Source organism: Lepidochelys kempii, chromosome 10 (genome assembly GCF_965140265.1).
Source record: "Lepidochelys kempii isolate rLepKem1 chromosome 10, rLepKem1.hap2, whole genome shotgun sequence".
In the NCBI taxonomy this organism is placed as follows: domain Eukaryota; kingdom Metazoa; phylum Chordata; order Testudines; family Cheloniidae; genus Lepidochelys; species Lepidochelys kempii.
Genome location: NC_133265.1, coordinates 13,524,913 through 13,540,604, shown reverse-complemented (window position 1 = coordinate 13,540,604; position 15,692 = coordinate 13,524,913). Strand labels below are relative to the sequence as shown.

The following is a 15,692-nucleotide window of genomic DNA, read 5'->3' as shown; positions in this document are numbered from 1 at the left end:
GAGGATTACCTGAGCTGCACACGCAATTTGAGTTGAAGACACAGTATATACATCTATGGTGTTATGCTAACAGTATTTTGTGGGATGTCCCTATATATCCTACCTCTTTATTCTGTTGATTCCCCGCATACTGAGCAAAGGTTTCCAATTTCCATTGTACTTGTCAGAGGGGTGCCTAGGGTTCTGTCCTGTTAATTTAGTAGTCAGCAATGTAGAACTCAGCAATGTGTATGAGTAGTCCAGATTATTCCTTCCAACGTGCCTTAACTTGCATTTGTCAGCACTGAACTTCATCTGTCTGTTAACATGTTGCCCAGTCACCAAGCTTTGTTAGAGCGCCCTGAAATTTCTCACGTAAGTTTTTTTAAAAATGAATATTTATATCCCTTATGCTTCAGCGTTTAAACCAACCACAAACTGCTGGGATTTGGAACACACTTCCCTATGGAGAGGTTATTCTGTGGTTGTCCGCTGTGGTATTGCACCTTCCGGTGAAGCATCTCGTACTTGCAGTCCAGTATCCTGTCTCAGACAGTGGCGTGAATCATTGATTTAATCTGGTGTAAACAAACCTTAATTAGTGCTAAATTAATTCATGAGTTTTCAAAACAAAATAAAGTATATGTAGCAAAGTATGTTGCAAGTCTACTGATGCACTTACGATACCGCTCTGTCAGCACACCACTCAGCATACGTGCATCAAAACAAGAAGTGAAACTAAAGGAAAGTCATTTTTACAAACTCTTCTAAACCCTTTTCTGGCCTCTTGGGGTTTTTTGTGTGTAGTTATTATAAAGAACTATATCAATTTGTTAATAATAATCGCTCTTGGTAGAGAGGCTCTTAAAAAATCTGGAGTGCACTTAAGAGTTTCTCATATGAGCTTTTAAGCAATTTTACATGGTTTACACAGTTTTATCATCAAGCTAACCAGTGACCCCCGGAGAACAAAAACCTTACATAACACTGTTTAAATACCCCTCTAGCAATTTTTAACCCAAACTAGTATCCAGGGGAGGGAGTAGCACATGTAAACACTACACTTCAAATATTCCAATAAATATAGACATTATTCCTCCAGTTTTGCCTTTGTCTACCTGGCAACCGCATCAATCTGTGGTGATAGGCTCCCCAATTCTCCCATGCATTCCCCCTGCTTGTTCCACATGGGGGATATTCACCTGGAAATTCATGGAGTCTCCAGTATCCTTTACTTTTGCTTTGTTGAATGTATGATTTTGCTTTTTTTTTTTTTTTTTTTTTTTTTTAATTCTTTGCATTTCACTAAGCTTTAGTGTGGAGAAATAAAGTAGACTTTTAAAATTCTTTCAGTCTTACTCTAAAATGGTGTTCGAAGCAAAGGTAAGGAAACAATGAAAAAAGATTAACCTGCATCTTTATAAGCTTTAAAACAATGTTACCTGTGACTATAGTTTTGACAAAAACGTGTTATAAAATATATACTGAAGAGTGAGAAAGGAACATCAATTGCTATGAATGTGCCATATGGCTGAGTTAATGTTGCTGTGGAAGCCTTATTCTTTGAATTTCCTGACACTCTAATGGTTACTTTGGAAGTTACTCTTTAAGATAGAGAAGTTTGATATATTTGTCAACCCAAAAGCTAGAAAACAACAATTTTACTTAATTGTTGTATAAGCGTGTAAATAGAATGTTTCTGTGTGTAGACAGCCTGCAAAAATGTATAGAGACAGCCTGTATATTGTGTTCATGGATTTGTGGAAAAGAGGGATATGTTCTGATTTTCCAAATTGGTAAATGTATGCGAAATTTTAGATTTTGGAATTGGGAAAGAGGGCCCCTAACCTATTCTTGAACCAAGGCCCTCTGAGATCTGGCTAGGCCATGGCACATCCAAGATGTGCAGAAAGTGCTGTTAACTGCTTTTCTTTCACAAATTCATGAACAAGGCTCAAATATACATCAAGGGCTGCAAAGCATGTGTTTAACCACAGGAATAAACCTGTCAGAGGCTGACTCAAGTGATGGTTGGTACCACAGTCCCAGTAAAGCAATTCTGCAATGACGTTATCATGCTTTAAGATTTCTCAGCGTAATGAGATCAGATCAAAGCAGTGCCTCTTCCAGCACAATTTCTACCAAAGCGCACATCAGCCCATGTGAATTTTGTCAGAAGAGATTAAAAAAAAATACCAGGTTTGTCTCTTTACAAAACAAATGTTATCTTAAACGGGCAGGAGTATTTAGGGGGATTTTTTTTTTTTTTATTTTTACACTGTCTGAACTGTCTAGGTGCAAGCTTCCAAAAACCTTCCTGGAAAAGCTCTGTTAAAATGTGTTCTAGCGATTGGAGAGGTCACATTTTACTCCACCCACTAGATCAGGCTCCAAGCTTGCAACTTGCCATTGATGAAATGTGGGACACAAGAGGAAGGACAGAGTATCGCAGATCAAGGGAAGAAAATCCATATTCGAGATGGGATCATTTCATAGGTTAACACAGTGGTTCTCAAACTTTTGTATCTGTGACCCCTTTCACACAGCAAGCCTCTGAGTGTGACCACCCTTAAATATAAGAAAAAGTTTGAATTTGTAACACTATTCTAAATGCTGGAGGTGAAGCAGGGTTTGGGGTGGAGGCTGACAACTCACGATCCCGCACATAGTCTCACGACTGCCAGTTTCAGAACTGTTGGACAATCTGGACACAGGAGATCAGGTTTCACGAACCAGCTCTGCCTCCTTGCATGACTCTTGGTCAAGTCCCTGGATGGCTTGATGCTCAATTAACATAAATCAGCCACAATGATTTACACTAGCTCAGAATCTGGCCCTTCATAACTCTGTGCCTCAGCTCCCCACCTGTAAAATGGGGAGTTACACTACCTCTCTCTCACCCTTTGTCTGGTCTATTCAGAGCGTGCGTTCTTGTGGGCAGGGACTGTCTTTTACTATCTATCAAGCACAAAGGGGTTCCAGGCCCAGGTGGGGCCTCTAGGCACAACCCTAGTGCAACTAATCCGTTCTTTGAAACAAATTCTGCAGTCCTTAAACAAACAAAACCCCTACTGAATTCAGTGGCAGCTTTTCTTGATTAAGGATGCAGAATTTGGGCCATTAGCAGGAACCACGTTTTCCTGAACCTTACAGTCTGTTTATATTTCCAAAGAACAGAGCGCGGCAAAAGCGCGAGGGGAGGGAAGACCCAATCTTTTGGAGCGACTATACCAGTTTACCCGATAAAGCCTTTGGCTGTTCTAGCCATCTCTCTCTCTGCCACCTTCCTTTCAACCTTACCTGCTCAGCTCTAGCCTACAACAGAGGCGATGGTGCTCCAAACTCAAGTCCCACCAAACTGCAACAGAGCAAGTTAACCTTTTCTACAGCATAATGAAAGAGCTGCATAAGCAACAAGGTAGAGGGACTCATTTTTCAAGCTGGGCAGCTCTCACTAACCGTCCTGTGTGTTAGCAGTGACTTTCTGTTTATTGCTCTTCTGGTTTTCAAATTATTTTAGCTGCTCCTAAACGCAAAATGGCAATGGGGAGGAGGTGGTGGGGAGCGGGGAGATGTGTGTTGATGTCTGTGTTTTGCTGAGCACCGACAGCTGCGGTCCTCTCACAGCATAACTTGGTGATTGTTTTTGGTGCCGGCAGGATGAGTGGAAAGGAGCATAGCTCAGAAGTGTCAAGAGTGAAATTAATCCCCTCCAACCTAAGCTGGGGGAGAAAAGAACTGTGGAGAATTAAAATTTGCCAGGACCGTCTGCTCCGCAAGAGGAACTGGCCCTCGAAACTCTATTGTTAAATAATCTGCTACTGATTTCTCCACTCCCCTCCATTCTCCAATTACTCACGGTCACCCCCTCCCCAGCTTCTCCCTTTTTTCCCCTCTTTCCTCTGCTACTGTGTAGTCCTCTTATGTACATTTATAACATTATTATTAGAGCACCCCATTCTGCAAACCCTGCACACAGGGAACTCCCACTGGAGTCAGAGAGTTCCCTGCACAGTTTATAGGTTTGGTCTCCAGCTCTGCATGTATTATTCTGTAATGTGCTTTGCTCTACTTTTGGATGAAGGAAGCTATAACAACAACCACCAGTCATAGCCTCACTGTCCTCATTACTGCTCCCCAGGGTAACATGTTGAAAAATTCTCAGCTCAGACACAGAGCAGCCTAAAACATGCCCAGACCTCGAGGTAGTCACAGGTTTCATCCCAGCAGTTGGTTGTCTTGATGGACCATGATCAGATTTCAGAGACAGGATTTGAGGTGACCAAGCAAATGACTACACTCGTGAAGCTGTTTTAAAGAGGAGCCACCTACGAAGTTTTGCAGCAAGTTGTAGTTAACCACATTGATTAAATCCAGGCTTTGAAAGAGAAGGTTCTTGTTAAGTGCTCCATAGTGAAACCGCAGTTACACAGGCTGTCTAATGTAAATCTAGGTATTTCAAAAATAATTATGTTTCAGACAACTTATGTGCCGTGCCCATTTTGAGCCAGTAACAAATACTGTCACTCACATGCACTTTTTTCTCCATTGGTTTCAATTTATTGCAGGTTTATGTCTGCCCAAGATAAAGTTTGACGGAATCAGTTCTTGCTGTTAGTTTTCCCATCACCATGACCACTACTGAAAAAACAGTTATGATCAAGCTTCTACCTTTAGTAAATAGCAGTACAACCTGACAAAAGAAAACCTCCAGGCATTCCTAAGTGTCAACCAAATGGCTTTGTTCCCTTAAGCCAAGCCAATATAAGGAAAATAACATGGATCTAGGAGAATATTAAATAGAACACACCACCATAAACGCAATAAGCCACTGATCTTTAAGTATCATTGCTACAGTACAACAGATGCCAGTTTCAGACTACTTCCACTGCAAAACACTACAGATAATTATGGTGTTTACTGATGGACTATACTGGTTTTAAAGTTACAAATCTGCTGTTATCATGCCTATCTTTACAAACTAAGCCCAGGAGCGAGATATTCAGATGGCATTTTTATGCTTCATTCATCTTGAAAGTACAGAAGACGAAGACACTGCTAGACAAGGGCGAGAGAAGGACCCAGGACATATGGGAAATTCAGAGCGGATTCAGAAATTAACTTCCCCAACCAGCCCCTACCTCTGTCACTCTCCCACACCCTCACTCACTTTCACTGGGCTGGGGCAGGGATGCAGGAGGGGGGTGCGGGCTTCAGCTGGGGGTGCGAGCTCTGGGGTGAGGCCAGGGATGAGGAGTTTGAGGTGTAGGAGGGGGCTGGGGCAGGGTGTTGGAGGGGTGCAGGCTCTGGGAGGGAGTTTGAGTGCAGGAGAAGGCTCTGGCCTGGGGCAGGGGGTTCGGGTGGGGTATGGGCTCTGGGCTGGGGGTGCAGGCTCCAGATGAGGCCAGAAATGTGGGGTTCAGGGTGTGCAAGAGGGCTCCAGGCTGGGGTTGTGGACTCTGGGATGGGGCCAGGGATGAGGGGTTTGGGGTGCAGGAGGGGGCTCCAGGCTGGGACTGGAATGTGGGTGGGGGGGATGAAGGCTCTGGCTGGGGTTGTGGGCTCTGGGGTGGAGCTGGGGATGAGGGGATTGGGGTGCAGGAGGGGGCTGGGGCAGGGTGTTGTGGGGGTGCAGGCTCCAGGAGGGAGTTTGGGTGCAGGAGGGGACTCCGAGCTGGGGAAGGGGGTTGGGGTGCAGGAGAGGGTTTAGGGTGCAGGGTCCCGGCAGCGCTTACTGCGGCTCCCGGGAAGCAGCAACCAGGTCCCTGCAGCCCCTAGACACATGGGTGGCCAGGGAGGCTCCGCACGCTGCCCTCGCACCCACAGGTGCCACCCCCGCAGCTCCCATTGGTCACTGCTCCTGGCCAATGGGAACTGCAGAGCCGATCCTTGGGGCCAGGGCAAGGCGCAGAGCCTCCCTGGCCGCCCATGCATCTAAGGCAGTGGTCTCCAACCTTTTTATGCAACCCAGGATCTAGCCCGCCCCTTCCCCGAGGCCCTGCCCCACTCACTCCATTCCCCCATCCTCACTCACTTTCACCGGGCTGGGGTGGGGGGTTGGGGCTTGGGAGGGGGTGCGGGCTCTGGGCAGGGGCCGAGGGGTTCACAATGTGGGAGGGGACTCTGGGCTGAGCATGGGGAAGGAAGTTGGGTGCAAGAGGGGGTGCAGGCTCTGGGAGGGAGTTTGGGTGCAACTCTCTGGTCCCGGCTAATGAGAGCTATGGGGGCAGTGGTTGCAGGCAGGAGCAGCATGCAGATGGAGACCCGGGGCCCCGGGACTGCACTGGCCGCTTCTGAGAACGGCGTGGGGCCGGGGCAGGCAGCGAGCAAGCCTTAGTGGCAACCTGGCTGCACCGCTGGAGATCGCAATTGGCTGGGAGATCCTCTAGGATTGACCATGAGCTCGCAATCGACTGTTTGGTGACCACTGGTCTAGGGGCTGCAGGGACCTGGCGGCCACTTCTGGGAGCCGTGCAGAGCTAGGGCAGGCAGGGAGCCCTCCTTCGCCCCGGGCCCCTGCTGTGCTGCCAACCGGACTTTTAATGGCCTGGTCAATGGTGCTGACCAGAGCCACCAGGGTCCCTTTTTGACTGGGAGTTCCACTTGAAAACTGGATGCCTGGCAACCCTGCTCGGGGACCTTGTTCAATGGCCAGTAATGCTATAACATGTTAATGCATCCTCCAGTGGACATCACTGGCTCAGACATGTCGTGCTGAATAAAGGGCCTGACCGATAATTTCAGTATGTTTGCATCCAAGATAAACCATTTGTGGTTGGCACTGATGTCCTATTAAGAAGACAGCAACAGTGGTTCAGTAGGAGGTTTATAGTTTCTGATGGTAAGAAGAAAACCTTGAGGGAAGTTTGACAGGTAGGCAAAACATTTCTTCCCATGTAATAGGAATGTTAACTAACCACATGGTGCAACCATGGCAATTTTAATACAATTAAACATTAGAAACGTCAGCCACTGATTCAATTTCTTGAGTTTGGCCCAGTCTAGAGCAAATATCTCTTCAGTAGCTAGCTAGCTGAAAGGCTTGATTTAATGCTGGAATCAGAAGACATTTGTGTGCAGAGTCAGGATTTTGTTGCTTCTCGAAGCTACTGTACTTTAGGAGAAAATGCTGGGGTTTTAGAAAGGGGCTTTGCTCTTTACATGTGAGGATGCATACTGCAGACAACCACTCCCTGTAAGCAGAGCTTTTACCCAGACATTTTTACAAATATGCCAAGTCCTTTGCATCCAGCGCTCGGGGCCTGAGCACCCCCCTCGGCTTGTTATCTGCAGATCACAGCAGTGCTGCAAGCTTAGCGAGTTATGAAATTGGGCTGGACAGTCACAGCCCTGCAACATGAAGTGTTCTGGTGGTTCAAAAAGCCCTTCTCCCTGCAGAGATGGTCTAAAGCAAAACACAAACACAATGGGAACTCTTTCCTCTCCGCCTCTGCCTGCTAGCTCCTTACCCATCCTTTTGATTGATCTTAACCCCCGCAGCCCACCTCTTTCAACGCCCTTTTTCTCCCAAAACAAGGCAAGGGGTTTCTTGCACTTCTTTACATTTTCCTGCAGTCACCGACCTTATGTCATGTATTTATTCCATTAAATGGCTCTGCCTAACTAGAGCAACAATTTAAGCACAGAAAGATGCCCCAGTTCCTGGGTATGTGGGAGCTACGGTTGTAATGGCCCCTGCTGTAAGCTCTCTCCTTACCCCGCAGGCTGTTCTGAGTGGCCTAGTACAGCAAGGTACTAGATACCCTCAACTCCAGGGGGAATGGAGTGCTCAGCACCTTACAGGATCAAGCCCTATAATAACATGGTCCCGCCCTACTATCATTCCTGGCCTTCCCACTATCACCCATCCTGTTAGAATTAGATGAATTTCATCTAATTCTAAGTGGAAGTTACACTTTTTCCCATTTATTTCAATCATTCCAGTGTGTGGCTGTGTACAGACAACCCCAGTCAAATGGGAAAGCACATGACAGAAAATTAACAATGAATGGGTTGGAGCCCATAAAAATGCACTTGACGAGCTCTAAGCCTTAGCACCACTCCCGTGGCATTTGCACTTTTGCCTGCGGGTCCATGTTTCTTCCTCCCTGAATCAATGTAAAAAGATTCTGAACCAGTGGAAATGCAACCCTAAACCGGATAAGAATGGAAATATGAAGAGAAACATGCAAAGCCTTGCTATGCCCCCAGACAACTATCCATCTCAAAATGTGCAGAAAGCCACTTCCTGAAACAAAGAATGGTTTAAAACCAATTGCATTGCCATATTAGTCTTAAAGAAAAAAAACATTCCAACATATTAGGAGACATTGCACGCCAGCCGTCAGGAGAGATTATTCGCTGTGTCGTCAGACCTGCGCACCATCCTCTGCCTTCCCCGATGACCCACACCTTGGTCCAGTGAAACAGACTTGCTGCAACCTGGCTTCCACCAGGTGAGACACACAATCCAACAAAGAGTCCTGCAGTGTGTGTGATCCAGGGCCGTGTGTTCCGAGTAACCGTTTTATTACAATGGTTTATGCATTTGTAATTCAGTATCGAAGACTCAGACAACATGCTCTCTCATTGTTCTCTACAGCAGGTTGGAATTCTTGGACAGAAAGCACTTATCGTCAAAAATAACCTTTTTCTGCAAAAATGAACTTTTGCACACCCACAACACTCCCCCGCCCCCACAATTAGGTTTCTGCTTTTTAAAAAAAAAATGCTCAATAAAAACTGCAAATGAAAAAATAAGCCTGTTAGTTTGCTTTCCAATCTTTGGGTTTTGGTCTTCCCTTTGGTTTTGGTTTCCATAAGGCTTGGGAGGAGCAGTTAACCTAAGTAGTCAGTGGAGGGCAGGGGGAGTATATGGACCAGGAGGCCTATACAACCTGAAGGGACAGGTGCTTATTTCAGGTTACTTTTGTGTGCTCATTTACCATTCTGGGGGCTGGGTTTTTTTTGCTGTGCTGTTAGGTTGCACAGCTTAGTCACTAGGAGAGGTTAGATTGCAAGCTCTTTGGGGCAGGAGCCATTTCTTTGTTCAGAGTTTGTACAGCGCCTAGGACCATGGGGTCCTGGTCGGTGACTGGGGCTCTGGGGCACTACGGCAACACAAATAATCAATGATAAGGGAGAGTTTTTCCAAAACTGACAAAAATGTAACTTTAAAAAAATCACCGGTTTCTAAAAAAGTATTTGATTCTGCAGAAAATTTCAAAAAGCGAGAAGTGAGCTGCTTTCTACACAAATGGAATGAAAATCATTTGAAAACAGTAGCTATTTTGTTTTGTTTTTCCAAACAGCTCTATTATTTACCCTATTGTTAGAATCCCTTCACTAAATAGCTGCATCTTGGAGCCAATCATCACTGGCTCATGAATTATCCCTTGTATTTTAGTTAGAGAGAGACACACACTCCATATGAGAGAATATCAGCCTTTAGTTTCACCAAATCCCTGATTGCACTGGACTGGCAGCTGGATGCCTATTCTCTCTGTCCCCTTGCACCATCTGCCAATTGGCACCAGCCTTCCTGTCTTCTGTTTGCTTTCTCTCCTCTCCTCTCCCATTCTCATCTTGTTTTCTTTAATTTTTTCCTTCCCTATTTCTATTTTGTTGTGTGCGTTCTCCCCCGCCCCCCCCCTCCCCAATTCTCTCACTAAAAGGAAGGTTATTCTCCATTGAGGACTCCATGGGTTTTCAACTACTGGTTTTCAACCTTTTTTCATTTGCAGAACCCTAACAAAAATTCAAATTGAGATGCAGACCCCTTTGGAAATCTTAGACATAGTCTGTGACCCCAAGGGTCTGTGGTTGAAAACCACTGCTGTAGACTACAGCTGGCCTCATCCCTGAGCTAAGTGAGACACAGGATGAGAAGGGTTTCAGAGTGGTAGCCGTGTTAGTCTGTATCACCAAAAACAACAAAGAGTCCTTGTGGCACCTTAGAGACTAACATTTTTTTAGGATGAGAAGGGAAATTTGTGCTAATATGCCTGCCCCTGCAGCCCTGTAAACAGGAGAAACTCCCATGACTGGCTGTATTGGGAGCCACCGCAGGATCAGGGAAATACACCACCTGCTATTTAACCTGCACATGCCAGGATGTAGTATAGGGCAACGCAAGTCAAGGGTCATGTAACTGTTCCCACCTCACTGCTCCTTGCCTTGCCTTGCCTAGCCTAGGCTGGAAAACACTACACCAAATCCTACTCTCCTCTACCCCAATGCGAATAACCAGATTTGATTCACTGATTTTATATGTCATACACATGCACACTGTGTGTGTGTGTCTCATCTTTAATTGTCCTAAATAACCCATAACATGCACAGGCAGCCACATGTCAGTTAACAGTTACTGAACCCCATAAACCATAAACCAACAGCAGACCACGGCTTCATAGCCTTAAAACCCGCCTTTGGAGTCCCTAACAGCCTATCCACAACACAAACTATTTTATTGAACCATAGTTTCATCTTAATCACAATGATACCAGGTAACTGCTCCCTGTTTTGTTGGGTGGGTTTTTATTCTATCCATCTGAACAGCGCTGGCCTGTATATTCTTCTTCAGGAAGGTTTTTAGGGAGATTCCTACTGCAATCAGACCCCAGCTGTGTACAGCAAGATGCCTAAAAGATGGATTAATAAGCTTATACGGCAAGTGGTAGGAGTGACTAGGAGGAGTTCTACCAGCCAGCAAAGCCACACACACTGTGTAGTAGCAAGTTCTTAGGCATCACTAGCCAGGTACAATGTGACTGAAAGTATCTTTCGGGGATCCCAGTTTAGCTCCAATGCAGATTAGGGACACAAACCCACAGTTAATGATCCATCCCAGATGGTAGAGTCCTATTGATATTTAACAAGGTGGAACTCAATAAGGTGCTTCAGAAAGGTAATAACATTCTGTAGAACGTCGTAAAACCTATCGAGTGTAATAGCTTAAGATAGCCCTTCTGCAGGTTTGATATTTTAAACTCAACCTACCAATTTCTGCAAGAGGGGTATCATTCTCAGTCACTCTCCCCCAGAAGGTTATTTTTTACTAAACTCTACAGGACTTTTCCCCAGGGGATCTGTACAGACACCTGCAAACACAGACCTGAGCATCACTGGACTCAGTAAGGCATTCAAACCACCAGGCCCCCAGTGACTTCTCTGTTCAAAGGACAAGGAAGGGTGTGTATCTGGCTCAGAATCAACCCGGCCATCCCCTCCCTCCCAGCAACCAGCACAACTGGTATTTTATCATCTATAGTTATGAATCATGAAGAAAGAGGCAAAGTCTTCAGCAAACACCTGTGTGGTGGTCAAAGGCTGGCTGGCAGAAAGCGGCACAGAGCCAGGCATTGGGTACACCAGGTCTGTTGATTCACTGAGAAAGGGAACCGTGGCTACTTGGCAACAAAAGCCCCACACAGTTTGCAGGGAGGAAATAAGGACAGGAGCAAGGAGGCAGAGCACCCAGCCTGACATGGATGGCCCAGCCCAACACCTGCATACCCCAGCGCTGCCTGCTCGCCCACCCCGGCAAAGTAATGAAGTGGCATTCTCATCTGAGCGTAGGGCTTGATCTGCACTGCAGCTCACACAGACAAACCGGCTGAAGTAGCCGGGGATGACATCAGCATTCATAAGTCAGCCCCAGAGAGCGGGGGGGGAGGGGAAGCGAGGTACCCAGGCCCTCCCTGCTGGGACTCCAGGGCACCCTGTCTTTCCTGGCACCCCATCGGGGTCTAGAGCACGGCTTGGCCCGGCCAGCTGCCGGATCGGGGCCTCACCCCTCTCCTGGGTCGCCCCCTCCCTCAAACCGTCTCCTGGGGCATCTCCTTCCCCAGCTGAGAGACCTTCCTCCTGCCCTGCGTCGCCCAGGGGAGCGACCTGGGAACCCCCGGACCCTGCTCTCGCGGCCCCCTTCCAGAGAGCCCAGCGGCCGGTTTCCTCTTTCTCCAGAGCCCGCAGTTTTGCAATGGCCCGGCCAGGGGCCAGCACCCGCTGCAGGCTGGCCGCTGAGCTCGCCGCAGCAGGGCTCTCCCCGAGCGGGCGGCCACCTGGCCCAGGCAAACTTGGACGGGACCCCACCCTGCCCGGGCGGCTGGCGGAAGGGGAGCAGGTGCAGCCCTGACCCCCACAAGGCGGCGGCCGCCCAGGGACCCCAACTCCCCCGCATGCTCCGGCCACGCCGCTCCCCCGCCCCGGGCGGCAGCTGGGGGGCTCGCTCCAGCCCCGCGCCCTTACCAGGTGCCGAGCAGTCCGCGCACAGCTGGTTGCCCGGTCTCTGGAGCAGCTCCTGCAAAGCCTTCCTGGGCTTCTCCTTCGCCATGGGGACGGCGCGAGTGAGAAGGGCTCGGCTCTGGCTTCTCTCCTCCTCCGCTAGATGAGCTTCATGGGGCTGGGCTGGGGGGCGCTGGAGAGGCTACCTCGCCGCCGGGGGCTGCTTCATCTGGCCCCGGCTCCGACGGGCAAGGCGGACCCCCCTGGGCAGCAGGGCGCTTAGGGCTGCCGCTTCCCCATCCTCCTCACTGGGCGCTGAGCAGCCTCCAGCCCGGCTCTTTGCACGGGGCTGGTTCCGCGTTCCTCCCGCGGCGGCGGGGAACGGTCCGCCTTTCACAGGAGACCCGAGCCGGGCCCTCGCCTGGCCAGCCTTGTTCGCCCGCGACCTCCAGTGGCGAACCCTCCCTCCTGCAGGCGGGCACCCCGGAGCCCCCGGGGTGCGAGAGCGGCGCGCTGCGTGGGCGGGGGGCCAGGGCCAAACCTTCTTCCCAATCCCACCTTTTGCCCCCGAGTCTGCAAAGGCGAGTAGCCCCACCGGCTTCACGGACACCACAGCCGAGAGGTTTCAGCGTGAGCCCCTCCCTGCCTGTGCGTTGGCAGGCTGGGGCCCTCGGCGCCATGGATCTGTCAGGGCACTTTCTGATTGCCGTGAAGGGCTGCCTGGGTGCCGAGATGAACCTGGACAGATCCCTTTGCAAGGCTGGGGCCTTAGTTTGCATGAAACCAAAGGGGGTCACTCGCAGTGCATAAAGTTAAGTATGAGCAGGGCCTTCTTTTGTGTTTATTTCAGGGGATGTTTTGGGGGTTGATATTTCGGAATTTCTTTTTTGTTGTTGTTGTTTTCTATAGATGATTTAGTGTATTTTTGTTTAGTAAAATTAAAATATCTACCCCCTCAATAAAAAAAAAAAACTTGACTGATGTCCACATTTTTTCCCCTACCCTCCTGCTTTTTTTTTCTTCTTGATTGACAAAATTTCAAATTAAAAAAAACAAAACTGATTCATTTCTTTCAAAGGCACTTTCCTTGCAAGGGTCTCAAAGCACTTTACAAATCTATTCATCATCATAGCACCTGATTACCTCCCAATTGTTATATATTTATCCTCAAAATACCCCTGTGAGGTAGGGAAGAGCTATAATCCCCACTGTACTGATGGGGAGCTGGGCCTAAGGGACTTATCCAAGGTCACTCAGTAAGTCTGTGGTGGAGCAGCAAGCTAAACCCTGATCTCCCAGGTCCTAGGTGAACATGCTAAATACTGGCTCATCCTTCCTCTCCAACTGTTAGTCAATTGCATCGAGATCATATGTAGCCTAGAAATTACTGTGCCAGAGTAATTTTTCATTCGTACAACTTCAGTTTGGTTATGGAACCTTTTTTGGTTTTGTGAAGTGAATCCATTTGTTCAAGTATACCCCATCCCCTTAAAAAGAAAAATCAAAACTTTCATCGTGCATAGGCTTACTTATCAGTCTGACTTTATGGCGAGGAATCCCATTGACTTGACTTCTATCCAAAAAGAAAAGGAGTACTTGTGGCACCTTAGAGACTAACCAATTTATTTGAGCATAAGCTTTCGTGAGCTACAGCTCACTTCATCGGATGCATACTGTGGAAAGTGTAGAAGCATGCTTTGTGTATATAAAAAAAATCTTCTACACTTTCCACAGTATGCATCCGATGAAGTGAGCTGTAGCTCACGAAAGCTCATGCTCAAATAAATTGGTTAGTCTCTAAGGTGCCACAAGTCCTCCTTTTCTTTTTGCGAATACAGACTAACACGGCTGTTACTCTGAAACCTTCTATCCAAAGTTAAGCATGTATGCAAATGTTTTCAGGATCAGGACTCAAATAACCCAACAGAAAACCACCACTAAATCCAAATTATCACCCTGATCCTGCAATCACTTAATCACATGTGTAACTTCAGTTCTGTAAATAGTGCCTTTGATTTCGATGGGACTCTTCCTTAATCTGGAAAACATTTTCCTACATTATCTTGCCATTTTTACGGATAGATACTAAGTTTAACTGCATTAATTTCTGATCTTTTTAAAAATTGATATGATCATGAAGTGACCCTCTGTACATTACAGGTTGCTTTTTCTATCATGCTAACCAAAGGTCCAATCCTGCAGCTCTAACTCCTGTGAAGTAATCCTACTATTGACTTTATCTGGACTATCTATAGAATTGGGCCCCCCGCTCGTATGTCAAACAGCCTGTCACCTCCTTAAAACTCTGAACCAAATTCTTTTTCCAGTTATACGGGTGTAAATCTGGAGTAAAGCCACTGACTTCTGTGGAATTACTCTGGATTTATAAAAGTGTAAATGACAACAGAACTGGCCCTGAGACAGACTCTTAGCTCCATGCCTGCAAACACTTGCATACGTGAACAGTTCCATTAAAGTCAATGGGATTACTCATATGCGTGTTTGCAGGATGAGGGCATTATGTAAGTCCGTTGCTGGGTTTTCACCTATTCTTTAATTTTGATGCAGACCAGTCCCTTGGCCCTTCCTGCCCCCAGAAGCATCCATTGCACACAAAGGCTTCTCCATGCTACAGCTGAGATATTGCAAATCATTACCAGAGGAGGAACAACAACAACAAAAGATTTTGTTTTAAAGTCCCTGTTTAGCTTTCCATCCAGGCTTATTGATTCTCTTAATTTTTTGTTCTCCTGGTTGCTAGGCAATTCCTCTCTCCTCTCTGCATGCTGTGTGCCAGGGCTGCAGAAAGAAATTTATATCTTGTAATAAAATCAAATATAACAGGGACTGTTGCAGATGATCAGAACAAGCCTTCTCATAAAGGAAAGGGGGATGGTAGGGGTGGAAGATTAAGTGAGAGCAATCATCATTATTTAAATCTAATAATAATATAATTTGTGGAGCATGCCCTGCCACAATGCAAGAAAAACTTGGTAGTAAAAATCCCACTGCAAACTTCAAATGAGGAGAACAAAAAGTGCATGTAGGGAGAGAGGACAGGGGCCCAACATAAGAAGAGAATGGGAGGTGGAGAAGTCATACCTATGAGACCCAAAGCAATCATAGTAAAAATGCTTTGGAAATAAAGGACCCTGATCCTCTTTCACTTACACCAACTTTACACAACTAACTCCATGGCTTCACTCCTGATTTACACTGTGTTAACGCCATAGATTTCAGCTGAGTTGAGTACTCCTGATTTACACCAGATTTACACCAGAACCTGAGTCAATCAGCATAGCTCCATGAAAGTCAACAATGTTATGCTGATGGATAGCAGCTGAGGATCTGGCCTCATCAAGCCATGCATTTCAGTGGAGCTATGCCTGCCATACAGGAATGTGAAAGCACAAACAGCGGAAGTGGGAAGGAATGTTCTGTGGTGGTTGTTGGGGGGAGCAAGTTCCACAAGGCAGGGCCCATCACAG

The 15,692-nt window shown here is 47.1% G+C and overlaps 1 protein-coding gene across 1 annotated transcript in view; it reads right to left on the bottom strand.

The window, feature by feature from the left end:
- The window catches only part of ADAP1 (ArfGAP with dual PH domains 1), a 103,232-nt gene extending 90,360 nt beyond the window's left edge, over positions 1-12,872 (bottom strand). The window contains exon 1 of the mRNA XM_073362062.1: positions 12,229-12,872. Within this exon, the coding sequence (XP_073218163.1) occupies positions 12,229-12,313 (85 nt within the window). The 5' untranslated portion in view covers positions 12,314-12,872. The remainder of the gene's footprint in view (positions 1-12,228) is intronic.
- Between the last annotated feature and the right edge of the window lie 2,820 nt (positions 12,873-15,692).